Source organism: Triturus cristatus, chromosome 11 (assembly GCF_964204655.1).
Source record: "Triturus cristatus chromosome 11, aTriCri1.1, whole genome shotgun sequence".
NCBI lineage: Eukaryota > Metazoa > Chordata > Amphibia > Caudata > Salamandridae > Triturus > Triturus cristatus.
In genome coordinates, this window is record NC_140594.1 from 657,924,156 (window position 1) to 657,939,331 (window position 15,176).

Sequence of the window (15,176 nt, forward strand, 5' to 3'; positions counted from 1 at the left end):
CTTAGAATTGCATACATCAACATAAACAATGGACTACACATTACTTTAAAGTGAAAGGCTATCGGCCATATTAATCTGGGCACGTTGCGTATTATAATGGTTCTTACACGAACGAAAAGGAAAAAAAGGGGTGTTAATATACACACACTATCCCTAAATAAAGTTCTAGCGATTATAGTTCCATTCCATTCACAGCTCATTATAGATGTCATGAGTGATGTCATGAGTGATGTAACTGACCATGTCATGAATGATTTAATGTCTGAGGTCATTAGCAGTACATTGCGGGGCGTAAGTTATAGTTAGCTCAGGTAACTATAACTGCTGAATTTCACTGGTTGTGAATGAGTGAAATCGGAGTCTAACTATACCGTCCCTGTAATCTTTGTTTTTTTCAGCAAATTTCTAATTTTATTTAACGTTAAGTAAGATGCATATCACAATGGATGGTGGGGGTTGGAAGCAGGGCCTGGCATTATGCTGCGCCCAACCAAGATTGCTGCTCCTGGAGGAGGAGCCTAGCGCGCATCTAAGATGGTCGCGTGAGCACAGGGCTCCCCGGACCCTTTCTGCTCCTCGGACTATATCCTGAGATTATCCTGATTTGGTTTATGGAATCTGGGAGATGAAGACCAGCTGATCATATATCTCTTTTTAAAACTCTAATTGGACCTGGGAATCCTGAGTTGTCGTCGTCGGAACTTTTGGGACCCACCCGGCGGAGGTGGCCGGGGTGAAGGTGACCCGTGGGGCCGGGCTGCAATTGAACAACAGCGGCCTCAGCGCGGTGCCAGTTGCCGAGTCAGCGCTTTCGGTTTCGATTTTGGCCTTCAGGAGATCGGCTGGCGTGCGTGCTCCAGGTGGCGAGGTGCCTCCTGGGCCTCTGCCCGAGGCTTGCTTCCATCTGCTACTGGTGGGCCTGACGCCTCCGACCCCCACATCGGCAGTTTGTGGTCCTTTGGCTGGCGCCCGCACACCTTTTGATCGGAGGTCCCATTGAGAGACTGCGCTCGCATGGCGGGCAAAGGGGGTCCGGAGGGGCGCAAGACCAAGGCTTCTCTGCGCGGGGGAGCGGTCCAGAGCAACAACATGGACCGCTACACCCAGGGCAGGGGGCCCCCTGGCGCTACTGGCCTCTCCCCGGATGCTGCGGGGGGAGGCACGACCGTCTCTGCGGAACTTTCCCTGCAGGACATTATGGGCGCCATCGAGGGCATCAGGGAAACCATCGCGACGCAATATGAGGCCCTGGCCCGTAAGATCGACACTGTCGCAATCGATGTCACCCTGATTCGGGCCGACCTCTCCAAAACCAACGAGAAGGTCCAGGCCCTTGATACACGGACCTCCACCCTGGGTGCGGAGGTGTCGGATCTGCGGGCCGCGCTTGGGGACATTAGAGTGGTCAACGACCATATGGCCCGGCGGCTTGAGGACTTCGAGGGACGGGCCCGACGCAACAACATCCGCATCATTGGTGTACCGGAGTCCTCAGACGGCCGCCCGGTGGACCTCGTGGTCGAGGAACTTATCCTGCAACAGCTGTCCCCGGCTGGCCTAAGTAAATTCTTCGCCGTGGAGCGGGCCCATCGAGTTCCGGGCGGCCGGCCGCGGCCGGGGGCCCCCCCGAGGCCTATCGTGGCTAAACTGTTCCACTACAGGGACCGCGACGCTTTTCTGCAGGCTTCACGGACCCGTGGCCCGGTCCGCTACGAGAACTCGACCATCAATTTTTATCCGGACTTCACGCAACTGGTCCAGAAACAGCGGATGGGATTCCAAGGGGTGAAGCGCCGTCTCCGCGAGCGGGGCCTGAAGTATTCGATGATCTACCCGGCGAAACTCCGAGTGGAGCATGGAGAGCGGACAGCCTTTTTTGACTCTCCTGTGGCCGCAAGTGACTGGCTGGACTCGCTGCCGGACGGGGGTGGCCGGCCCGGGCCCTCTGGGGGCACCGCAGGTGACGGGTCCCCTTAGACTGACATTTGGTCCTTGCTTTTGCGGTTTTGCACTGTGCAGTTGGGTCTTACTTCTTTTGCATACTGTGTCTTACCAGGGCCCGTGAGGGGCGCGGGCGGGTTCGGGTCCCTTTCCTCCTCCGGGGTCTTTTTGTAGAATGGGGTTAGGGGGGCGACAGGCACACTGCAAGTTGGGGGGGGTCATTGGCCCGCAGGGGTGCAGGGTGGGGGGAGTTGGACTTGGGGGGGGGTTGGGGGGGAAGGGGGGTTGTTTTGTTGTGTGTTTTTTGTTTACAGGGCGAGGTATTGATTTTTGTCCATATTTGGGAACCGTGCTGCGGGCTGGGGGCCTCTTGATCTATTGGAGGGGATGGGGGGAGACGGGTTGAGGCTTATGTCGTGGAACGTCAATGGGTTGGGGGATCGTATTAAGCGGGGTGTTGTACTGCAATATTTGCGTCGTGTGACTCCTGATGTGGTGTTTCTCCAGGAGACGCACTTGGTCGGCAATGTCTGCCATGCGATGAACAGGGGGGGATACCGCCTCGTAGCTCATTCTGGTTTCACAACGGGCTCCAGGGGGGTGGGCATTCTCCTGCGAACCTCCCTTCCGGTGGAGATCACGAGGATAGTCTCGGATGACAGAGGGCGCTATGTGTGTTTGATTGGGAGGTGGGAGGGGCAGCCCCTTACCCTGGTTTCAGTCTACGTTCCCCCGGGTCTCCAGAACTCCACCTTTACTGACTTGGGTCGAATGCTGCTTGACCTTCCGGACGGCCTCCTGCTCATGGGCGGGGACTTTAACTCTGTGGTTTCGGGTGAACTGGATCGTCACCCACCGAGGACCCTCCCCGCTGCCCAGTCATGGCTGGGTGGGATGTTGGAGACCTTCGGCTTGGTGGATAGTTGGAGACTAATGCATCCGACCCAGTGTCAGTTTACCTTTCATTCGGGGGCGCATGGGAGTCTCTCTAGGCTGGACTACTTCCTTATGCCCGCGGCGCAGACTGGTCGGATTCGAGAGGTCAGACACTTGGCGCGTGGTATCTCCGACCATTCTCCGCTGTGGCTTCTCTTTGACACCGGGTCGCGGTCTGCAGGGCGGGTAGCTCCTATTAACCCTTGGTACCTGCGGGACCCTGCGACTCGTGACAGCCTGGTTAGGGCCATGGACCAATACTTCAGTGAAAACGAGGGGTCGGTGTCGTCTGCGTTGTCCCTTTGGGAAGCCTTTAAAACTGTGATACGCGGACACGCCCTCGCCCAGATAGTGGTGGCCAAGAAGGTTAGGAGCGAGGCGGTGGTGAAGCTGGAGACTGACATCTCGGGGTTGGAGTCGGCCCTGGAGGCGAATGTTACTCCGGACGGGCTACATGCCCTTAGCCTGAAACAGTTCGAATATAGGTCCATGGTCACTGACGCGGCCAAAACTATGTATAGGGAGCAGCAGGGCCGATTGTATGACGCGGGGGACAAGGCGGGAAAGTTGATCGCGTGGCTGGACAAAAAGGAGAGAGTGAATCGTGTGGTCCCCGAGTTGCGTGCTGCTGACGGTGTGTGTGTGACTGAGCCGGATGAGATTGTGGAATGTTTCGCTGACCACCTCCGGGCGGTGTACTCCCCGGTGACTGACAGGGATGAGGAGGACTCTCGCCTCCTACTGAGAGATATTGCTCTGCCCGGCCTGTCCGTTGAGGACCGGGAGCGGCTGGACGCTCCCTTGTCGTCGGATGAAATAGCGACCGCGATCCGTTCCCTTCGCTCGGGCAAGGCTATGGGTCCTAACGGTCTGCCCATTGAACTATACAAATTGCGTCCTGATCAGCTTGCGCCCTTCCTCAGCCGCATGTTCCGCGACTCTCTCGCGGCGGGTTCCCTTCCGGCCGACCAGCGCTTGGCCACTATAGTCGTTATCCCCAAGGAGGGCAAGCCGCGAGACCGCTGTACTTCTTACCGGCCCATTTCACTGCTCAATGCGGAGCCCAAAATCCTGGCGAAAGTCCTGGCCAATCGATTGTTGAGTGTCGTGTGCGACCTTATTCATCCGGACCAATGCGGCTTTATCCCGCACCGCAACACCGCTCTTAACTTGCGGCGTCTTCACGGTGCCCTTGCCAGGGCGGAGTTCCTCTCCGAACCGGCCGTGCTGGTTTCTTTGGATGCCACGATGGCCTTTGATACTATTGAGTGGCCCTTCCTCTGGGCCGTCTTGGATAAATTCGGCTTTGGAGAGGGATTTATTGGCTGGGTGAGGCTCCTTTACACGGGACCCATGGCTCAAGTGGTGGTGAATGGGCGGGTCTCTCGGCCCTTTGCCCTCGGCAGGGGCACGAGGCAGGGGTGCCCGTTGTCCCCGTTGCTTTTTGCTCTCGCCCTGGAGCCACTCGCTGCCTGGCTCCGTTGGGAGCCCTCGCTTAGAGGGATCCGGTGGGGCCCGGGCTTCGAAGATCGGGTCTCGCTGTATGCGGACGACATTCTCCTGTATCTCACCTCACCGCGGCAGTCACTCAACGTCCTTTTTGACGTTCTGACCTCCTTTGGGAACAATTCGGGTCTCACGATCAATTGGTCTAAATCCTGCGTTTATCCCATCTCTGGTGGTCCTCCTCTCCTGCCGCCTCGGCTCCCGATTCAGATATCTCTGAGCGGCTTTAAGTACCTGGGGATATACGTTTCGCTGGACCCGGTGGCTCGCTATGAGCAGAATCTCCTGCGTCCACTTCGGCGGCTGCGGGAGGACACGGCCCGGTGGTGCAGGCTCCCCCTGTCCCCGCTGGGTCGGGCCGCGCTGTTTAAGATGATGTCCCTTCCCAGGTTCCTCTATGCACTCCAGAACTCCTTCGATGTTATCCCAGTGGCCTACTTTCGGGAGGTGGAGAGCCTGCAGAGGAGACTGGTGTGGGACGGGCGGGCGCGTATTGCTCTTGCCAAGCTCACTCTCCCCTGGTATGACGGGGGCATCGCGCTTCCTGACATTCGCAGGTACTATTGGGCCTCGCAGCTATCTGCCATTAACCACGCCACGTATGCGCCCGGCTTGAATCCGGCGTATGAGATGGACAAGTTCCTGCTTCCCGGCGGGAACTACAACAGGGCACTTTATTCCCGCCTGGCTGGCCGGACCCTTACGGGTCCTACTAAGATTGCGGTGCGGACCTGGAGGGCTGCCACTGCGGCCATGGGCTGGAGTGAGCGATTAACATGTGCTACTCCCTTGTTTGCTTCCGACCGCCTGGGAAGCTTGTGGACCACGAAGGGGTTTGACCAGTGGGACACGATTGGTATCAGCAAAGTGGGAGACCTGTGGCACAAGGGCGCGGTAAAGACTTTCGCGGTGCTCCAGGCCGAATACGAGCTGACCGACAGGGAGTTCTTCCGCTACGCCCAGGTTCGGCACGCCCTGCTCTCGGTCTTCGGGGAGGGGACCATGATCCCTGTTTCATCGCCCCTCGAGGACCGCATACTTGATGGACATGTCCCTGATAGTACTATTTCTTTAATTTATAAAAAATTAATCAATCACCGGGCGGACCTTCTTGTTCGCCTTCGGGAGGCTTGGACTGGGGACGGGGTGGAATTGGACGACGAAGATTGGCAGTCTGCACTGTCGTCCCCCAAGGAGGTTGCCATTCCGGCTCGTCTTCGGTTGGTACAGCTCAAGATTCTCCACCGGGTGTATGTGACGGGTCCGCGCTTGGTCTCGATGGGATTTTCCGGCGACGGGCTCTGTAGGCGAGGCTGTGGGCTCAGCGCCACCTTTCTTCATATCCTTTGGGAGTGCCGCGAGGTGGCGGACTACTGGCGCCGGGTCCACACGGTTATGGGACAGGTCACCGGGGTTGTGCTGCTGCCGGAGGTGCGTCGCTGTGTCCTGAATGTGTGGGAGCCCAATGACTATAGCGCGGCTCAGACTCGGTGGGCGGCCCTAGGGAACATGATTGCCAAGAGGGACATAGCGCAACTTTGGGGCGCTCAACGGCCGCCCACCGTGTCAGTATGGAAGGAGAATATGGACTGGTGTATGTTTAGGGAGAAGACTGTGTATGTGGCCCGTGGCAAGCCGGGGGCATGGGGTAGAATTTGGGGGCAATGGAACGCGTATCGCGGAGGCATCTGTACGCCCCCCCTGGTAGATACTGATATCGCCATGTCCCCCTGACCCTTGATGGCTCCTGGCGCCTTTTGGAACAACTACATATGGACGTTCATCTTCCTTGACCCCCTCCCCCCCCCCCCCCTCCGTCCCCGGCCTCCCGGTACTCCTTTCTTTAGCGGTTTGCTCAATTGTCCTGACTGGAGTTTCCCGGGGGGAGCCTGACCCGCACTGGTTTCCCTCATAACTCGCCTTATGTTGTGTATTGTTTGTTTTTTTGTTTTTGTGATTGTTGGACTTACGCTTCCTGTTCCTCGAGAACTATCTGGAGCCACTGCAGGGCAGTGCCCTGGGAACTGATTGTAGCTTTGATATGTGTATATTTCCTTCTGTACCTAGCGGCCGGCCCGAGTGGTTGTAGGCCCGTACTTGTAACCGAATTATTGCTTAATAAAACTTTTTCAAAAAAAAAAAAAAAAAAAAAAAAAGATTGCTGCTCCTGCCCTCCCTCCTCCTAGCCATCCATTGTCCAAGTCCATGTCCCTGCTCCCTTATTACAGCCCTGTGTGGTCGTTGTTCTGCCACTGGACTTCCCGCCTTCTCTGAACAGTTAGCTTGCTGCCCCATCCACCTCTTCCCTATCCTCTGTTGTCTGAATCCATGGACTAGCCTCCTCCCTCCTGCCATGCATGGTCTGATGTGCTGCCACTGCCCTCCATTTAGCATGATGTACCAGTCCACTCCTCCTGCCCTCCATTGCCCAATTCTATGCCCCATCATTGACCTCCTGCTTAGCCTCTGTGCTTAGCTTGCTGCCCCTATTCTCCTTCCCCCTGCCCTCCGATGTCTTTGTGCATGCCCCTGCTCCATCCTTTTTGCCCACCATGTTCCATGGACCTGCCACTCCTATCTACTCTGAGTGTTCTGTTGAGCTGCCACTCCCCTCCCACCTGCCTAGCATTGTCAGATGACTGTAACCTGTCCCTGCCACCTCCACCCTGCCTGTCCACATTCCATGCCCCTATCCCCTTCCTCCTGTCCTCCATGGTCCATTTTACTGACACACCCTTCTGCCCTCCCTGGTCTGTTGTGCTGCAACTGCTCCTCCTGCCTGCCCCGTGTGGTCTGTTGTGAGGCCCCTTCCCCTGAACTCTCTTGTCTGTGCCCAGGTCCTGACCCTCCCTTCTATCCTCCATGGTCCTTTGTGCATGCCCCTGTACCCTCCTTCTTGCCCATCATAGCCATTGTGCTGCCAACTAACCCTCCTGCTTGGCTTGCCATGCATCGTCTTCTGTGCTGCCACGGCCCCTCCCAACTTCCCTGTGTGGTCAGCTAGCTGCCCCTGACCCCCTCCCACCTTCCCTCCATGGTCTGTGTGTATGCCATCATAGTCTCACTGTTGCTCTCCATGGTGTGTCTTGCTTCTAGTGCCCATCCTGCCTGACCTCCATGGTCATCTTGCTGCTCCTGCCCTGCCTCCTTGCCCCCAGCCCTCTGTTTCCATGTGCAGACCCCTATTCCCTCCCTCCTGGCTTGTCTGTTCCATTGTAATGCTCCTGATCCGTCCCTCCTGCCCTTTATGGTCTGTTATGCTGCAGCTTTCTCTTCTGTCTGTCCATTATGGTCAGCTAGCTACCATTGCCTCTTTCCTCTCTGTTCTCTGTTGTCCATGTGCATGGTCCTGTCCCCTCCCTATTGCTTTCTATGGATTGTTGTGCTGCACTCCCGTCCCGCATGCCCTGTGTGGTGTATTGTGCTGCTGCAAACCCTGATGCCTGCCCTGTAGGGTCAGTTTGGTGCACCTCTTCATGTCCCTCCTGTCCTCTGTTATCCGAGTCCATGTCCCTACCCCAATTCCTCCTGCCTTCCATGATCCAATGTACCATACTTGCAAACATTTTGAACTTGGTAAGAGGGAGATTTTGAAAGAAACTGGGGTATTGATTTTCCCCTTCGAGTTACATTGAAAAAGAGGAGATTGTAGACAGGAGACAGCTCAAATAAAGCCCATTTGAGCTTAAAAACATTGGACTTTTCCGGGCTAAATCGGGTCTGTTGGCATGTATGGTTGTACTACCACTGCCTCTTCCTTCTGCCCACAATGGTCTATTATATTGCCACAGCCTCTCTTGCCAGTCCTGTATTGTTGGTTTGTTGCCCCTGCCCCCCTTTCCACTGCCCTCCATAGTCTGTTGTGCTGCCACTGCCCTTCCTGCCTGCCCAGTGTGGTCAAATTATTGCCTCTGCACCCTCCTACCTGCCTTCAATTTTCAGAGTCTGTGTCCCTGGCCTCTGCCTCTCAACAGTATCCTAATGAACAACTAGATTGCTAACATTCTATATTTATTACAAAAGTGTGGAATGCCTGACGTCATCTTGATGTAATCAAAGCTGTAATACCTAGAGCATTTCCTTTAGAAATCACATATATGAGAGGGTCTTATTTGCATCACAATTATGGTTAGTGCTCTAAAAAACTAAAATGAGGACATATTTTCTGAGTTTTCAAATAGCAACAAAGCACTTTTAAATTATTTTATTATTATCTTTATGTTTTTTTTATGTTGCCCTTATGGGAGAGGATGTGGTGTTACTTCCAGAGCTGCAGACTTTGCAACTGGGGAACCAGGTTGGAGTTTCTGCTTCAGCTCGACATTCTGTGATTCTGGTCAAATCACTTAATCCCCCATGTCTACAACCAAAATGAATTTGTTCTTGTGTGATGTAACCAATGCTCATGTAAAGCACTCCAATACCTGACAAGTCTGCACTACAGAAAACTGCAAAAAATAAAAAGTGTTTTGCACACTTCTGTCATTGGGCTACATGTGGGCTACATCTGGGTGATATTTGTGCTGCATTTGGGCTCTTTTGTCTCTGGTGGCCATCTTGGGAGATTTATTTGTTATGAAGTTTCCTAATTTCCTCATTTACTGCAGTCTCCTCAGTAGGAAATACTTTCAGTTTTTTACTTTGATTCCATCAAGAAGGTACTCAGATATGTCACACATTTGCCATAAATTCTGAATGTTAGCACTCTAGTTGCTCATTAGATCACTGTAGTAAAGATACTGCTCACCACGGAAGTCTGCTGCTGGTATTAAAAGTGCATGTTTCAGTCTGCATGTCAGAATTTTTTTATGAAATAGAAGAGGATTTGAGAAGTCACTCAAAATGTGCCCTAATTTTTCTTTCTTCAGCACTAATCATAATTTCTATAGCAAAATGAACCCCCTCATTGTGTTCCTTTTTAAATTAAATGTTGTAAGTGTTCCCAGTTTATTCCAATCAAGATGGCTTCAGGTGTGCCATACTTTTGTCATAAGTAAGACAGTAAGCGCTCTAGTTGTTCTTAAGAACACACTGGGACATTCTGTCATTGGGCTATATTTGTGCTACATCTGGGTAATATTTGTGCTACATTTGGGCTCTTTTGTCTCTGGTGGCCATCTTGGGAGATTTATTTGTTATGAAGTTTCCTAATTTCCTCATTTACTGCAGTCTCCTCAATAGGAAATACTTTCAGTTTTTTACTTTGGTTCCATCAAGAAGGCATTCAGATGTGTCACACATTTGGCGTAAATTCTGAATGTTAGCACTCTAGTTGCTCATTAGATCACTGTAGTAAAGCTACTGCTCACCAGGGAAGTCTGCTGCTGGTATTCAAAGTGCATGTTTCATTCTGCATGTCAGAATTTTTTCATGAAATAGAAGAGCATTTGAGAAGTCAAAATGTGCCCTAATTTTTCTTTCTGCAGCACTAATCATAATTTCTATGGCAAATGAACCCCCTCATTTTGTTCCTTTGCAAATAAAATGTTTTAAGTGTTGCCACTTTATTCCAATCAAGATGGCTTCAGGTGTGCCCTACTTTTGTCATAAGTAAGACTGTTAGCGCTCTAGTTGTTCTTTAGAACACTCTGGGACATTCTGTCATTGGGCTATACTTGGGCTACATCTGGGTGATATTTGTGCTACATTTGGGCTCTTTTGTCTCTGGTGGCCATCTTGGTAGACTTATTTGTTATGAAGTTTCCTAATTTCCTCATTTACTACAGTCTCCTCAGTAGGAAATACTTTCAGTTTTTTACTTTGATTCCATCAAGAAGGCATTCAGATGTGTCACACATTTGCCATAAATTCAGAATGTTAGCACTCTAGTTGCTCATTAGATCACTGTAGTAAAGCTACTGCTCACCAGGGAAGTCTGCTGCTGGTATTGAAAGTGCATGATTCAGTCTGCATGTCAGAATTTTTTAATGAAATAGAAGAGGATTTGAGAAGTCACTCAAAATGTGCCCTAATTTTTCTTTCTGCAGCACTAATCATACTTTCTATGGCAAAATAAACCCCCTCATTTTGTTCCTTTTTAAATTAAATGTTTTAAGAGTTACCACTTTATTCCAATCAAGATGGCTTCAGGTGTGGAATACGTTTGTCATAAGTAGGACTGTTAGCGCTCTAGCTGTTCTTTGGAACACTCTGGAAAGCTGCAGTAGAACACAAAGGAATCAACTGACAGTCTCTGCCCTTGTTGGATGTACATGTTTTACTGAGAATGTCAGACTTCATTCTCACATGACTGAGAAAGATAATGTGAATTTACAGAAAATATCCTCTCAGTTTAGCTTATAGATCACCTTCCAAACCTCTGTGGGAAAAGCATGAGAAAATAGTTTTCTCTCAAACATGATTCATGATATCCCAGCAGAAGTCTTTTTCACATGGTAAAATCACCTGAGAACACCTCAATTCCTAAAATGAGTATGGTACCATCAACAAATGATTTATAATGCAACTAAAGTCCTAAACCCTTCTATTAACTGCAATGCTTTTTAATGAGGTGCTATCATGTATATTGGTCCCAAGATGGCTGCCAACACTTCTTGGATGAAGTGCTGACAGCCAATCAGATCTCATGATGAGATATGTAGTTAGGCTCCGCCCAGATATATATGTGATTTTACTTTTGATTTTCTCAGCAACTACTGAACGGATTTACACCATTTAAGCAAAAGGCACGAGTGTGAACCAAGGGCTACCTCTTTGCCAAATTTGGGTGTCATTCCGTTCAGCAGTTTGGGCTGTAGCTGCAATTAAAGGTTCCTATGGAAAATTGCATGGGGAAAACACGTTTTGGGACCCCCCTTTTTTCTCGGCTCCCGCTTGACGAATCACCCCGAGACTTTTAGGATAGGAGTGGACCGGAGCGCCCCACCAGTTTTGAAAATTTTGCTAAGATTCGTTAACCAGCGCCAAAGTTATTCCAAATAGAATGTTGCCTATTTCCTATGGATAATAGGTCCTAACTATAACTACCTACTGGCGACCGCCAGTAAGTAATATATATATAGATATATAGATATATATAATATTTATTTATACTGGGATTCATATTTGGACTGAGGTTTAGAAAATCAATTCTTAGCTTTTGGTACTTTTGATGTAATATTTTGTCCTCGATATTTGTATACCTCGATAGTCTAGCTTTCATATTCACTAGGCATACCTCCAGCTCCCCGCAGTTAATGGCAGCAGACAACAATAGAGACAGAAATAGTGAGAGAGATTGGAAAGAAAGAAGCAGGAAGTGAGCAGGGCTCCAGTGCTAGTTTAGATTCCCAGTCCGACCCTATGAAAATCCTGTGTAAAACGGAGAAAAGTGATGCTTTCCAGAATCATATAAAAACCCTGTTGTTCTCTGACACTGGCCAGCACGGGCAGTCTAAGCGCCTCTTGACCACTCAGTCGCACCCCCTAGATGTCTTCAGGTGTTGGCGCTCTACAGACATATGTTTTTCAAGCTCGATGAAGATGTGAGTTGATATCGCCACAAGTCGATCACTGAGATAACTCATTTTCTAAATACAAATTATGTGGGATATGTACAAGGAAGTGGTGGAGAGCGGCGTTAGTCGTCATGGCTTAAAGCCTCTCTCCGCCACCTCTGAAACGCAAGGATGCACCATATGTACAAGGATGTGGTGCAGCCCTGCTTTTCCCCCTGCGATGGCGCTAAGTTTAGCAACTTAGCGCCAACGCAGGCACCCCATGCACTATAGTGCAAGGGTGTCTGCATGCAGGGGAGGATTGTTTATGTGTAGGAAGGTGTCCCTTCCTGCACACGAACAATCCTAAAATGCCATTCTGTCACTGTCATGTGTGCTGCATGAAGCAGCACACAGGAAAGTCACAAAATATCATTTTTTTAAAGGATTGTTTATGTAGAGGAAGGGGGACCTTCCTGTGCATAAACAATCCATGGCATTTTGCTTTTCCATGTGTGCTGCACAATGCAGCACACATGCAAAAAGCAAAAACGAGGAGAAATAATGCATTTCTCATTGTTTCGCCAACTTAAGACCAGGTTTTACCTGGTCTTAATTTTGGCGCTGCCTCCTATGTATGCAACCCTTGTACATGGGGGCAGCGTCAAAATCAATGGGTGCTGCGGTTGAACGCCTGCCACCAGGGCCGGCTTTAGGATGGTGCAACCGGTGCCATCGCACCGGGTGCTGGCTTCCTGGGGGCGCCGTGCTTTCAAGTTTATTAAGGTTTTAAAGCGCCTGCTGCCGCGTTCCTTTCCTCCGGCAATTACCAGGTCTCACAAAAATGTAAAGTTAACACTTGTAATTAATGTTCTTCGTGGAGATAGATTGGAGTTTTGTATAGTTGATGTTTTGATTGTTGTGTAGGCAGTGTAGAGGGTTAATGTGCCTGCTGCAAAAAAACATGTACCATGTATATTAAACAGTGCATATAATATAAATAGATCAGCAGTTTACTGCTTTTATTTTTGTTCCTTGCAATTGATAACTTAAAGTCCTAATATAGCACGATTTATTAACTTTCATCATGGAGCTGCATACACACTGCAAAGTATAAATTAGAGCATAGATTAATGTTGCAAAAAGGGTCCCTTTTGGTAGAAATCGTTTCTTTTTATTAAAGAAAACTGCCAACTATGCTGTTTCTTTTTCGACTCTGAGTTTGTGCTTCTCCACACCAAGCACTCCTAAACTATACTGCCTACCAGTATGGATGACATGTGATTCCTACACTATTAGTCCTTTAGCTTATGTAACATTTCCTTTAAACTGATTTACAAACCTTAGTTTAACCCCTTCCATGCTCATGACGGAACGGTTCCGTCATGAGCATCGGTTGAGCTGTGCTCATGACGGAACCGTTCCGTCATGGCCCCGCCCGCGCTCGAACCCTTCAGCACCGCGGAGGAATCCGCGCAGCGCTGAAGGGGTTAATTGTTTCTGTGTAATGTGTGTGTGATGCAAAGTGCTCTGACACACTTTACTGGTATGAGTGGCGCTACATAACTAATTCAATGAATCTAAGAGAATGGTTATGGAGACTTGGTCACTGTTAAAGGGTGCTAGTGATAGATGCCCGTGGTGGAGGTGGTCATTGGGGGGCGCCAACCAACATTGTCGCACTGGGCGCCACCAGCGCTAAAGCCGGCCCTGCCTGCCACAACACCCACTGCTGCACCCCTTTCATGCTAACCATAGCGTGAAAGGTGGCCTTATTTACAAGGCAGCGTTAAGTGGCTTAACGCTGCCTTTTAAATAAGGCAAGGCCCCTATCGCCACCACACTGTCGATAAAAGTGAGTTGTGGTGGCGATAGGGGCTTGTAAATATACCCCAATGTTTCCTCTTTGTTGCTCCACATCCTGTGAAAAACATTCATAACAGCGTATTTTATCGACGAGAAAGTGCAAATTCTAAATATATTAGGAATGTATACTTCTTACCAGTGTATGCCAGGGCGGTGACTACCAGCGCCACAGCAGGAACTCTGTAAATTGCGCGGCTTTGATGGAGCCGAAGGAGAGAGAAATGAAAGAATAGGGCGCACACAGCTTCTACAAACATGCCCTGTGAGACCGAGGAATGGAGGGGGGAGCTGCAGTCTTGGGCCATGAGGTTCTGAATCATGTGAAAGTCAGTGAGCTCCCAGGTCCAGTACCGTGTGGTGAGCGCCTTGGCAGTCTCCATGCCAGCGTACTGCGTCACGAGTTTACCCAGGGTGGACAGGAAGGAGGAATCCTTCGTCAGGAATTCCTGAAGAGACACACACGAGTTGCCTGAGGCCCCATCAAAAGATACTCCGTGGACCAAGAATAGGAGAAAGAGTAGTGTCATGACTACATCGGGGCCAAAGCCACCACCCCAGGGACCGATTTCCACCAGCATTCTCAGCTCCTGGCAGCAAGCGGCCAGCTGGAGCGAGGCGGCAAATTCCTTGACAACGCTGTGGTACAGCCCAGAGGGACACCGTCTTTTGGGAACTCTACGGCAAATTTCACAAATCGCCACCATAGTCACAAAAAAAGCGATAGAGATGTTGAGGCCGGCCATGGCGAGCTGAGCTGTGGGTATCTGGGCATGAAAGAAAGAGCGAGCTCAGAGTTTGTTCTTATACCAGAACCTTTAGGTAAACGTGGCACTCACTATCTGCAGCGTGCAGCGTGCCGCCGTCCATATCAAGGGTAAGCCTGGGAAACTGCACCTGCGTCACTGCGTAGAGGACAGGTGCTGACTGTCGACGCCACACTCTCAGCGGCCAGTGCATCTTCGGCCCATTTTACCTCTCTCACACAGCTGCGCGCATTGTGGACCTTGTTGTGGTGCGTTTGCCCCAGTCTGCATATAATAGGGAAGGCGAGAAAGCGAATGTGCACGTGACTGCATGTTTCTAGAAGTGTCGTTCAACAAAAAATGTGAAAGAAAAAACAGCTGCCAGTTGAGCAAATTAAGTGGATTACCAGCACTAGGTATGTCTTGTTTATTAAACACTAGGTATCAATCCGTTGTAACCCTTGTTTTCCTTGTCACACACAATTCTCTCTCCACTTGTCTGATACTTACGCCAAGGTGGGGCCCATAAACTCTGGATTAGCAATTTTAAAATATAGAAGGCTGAGGTACACAGAGCATAACCCTCGCCATAGCTATTGTCTGCTCTCATACCTTCTGAACGTAGGAAGGCCATATGTGTGTACAACCCGTTGCCTTATTCACTTAGGATTGAATGAAAGAATGATCTTTATTTGCATGATAATTAACATATTTGCAAACTTCATTGAACAAACAATACATAAAAACT

At 50.2% G+C, this 15,176-nt stretch overlaps 1 protein-coding gene across 1 annotated transcript in view; it reads right to left on the minus strand.

The window, feature by feature from the left end:
• The window catches only part of LOC146785261 (aquaporin-12-like), a 240,751-nt gene extending 226,277 nt beyond the window's left edge, over nt 1-14,474 (minus strand). The window contains exon 1 of the mRNA XM_085634209.1: nt 13,822-14,474. Within this exon, the coding sequence (XP_085490335.1) occupies nt 13,822-14,428 (607 nt within the window). The 5' untranslated portion in view covers nt 14,429-14,474. The remainder of the gene's footprint in view (nt 1-13,821) is intronic.
• Nucleotides 14,475-15,176: the final 702 nt, after the last annotated feature.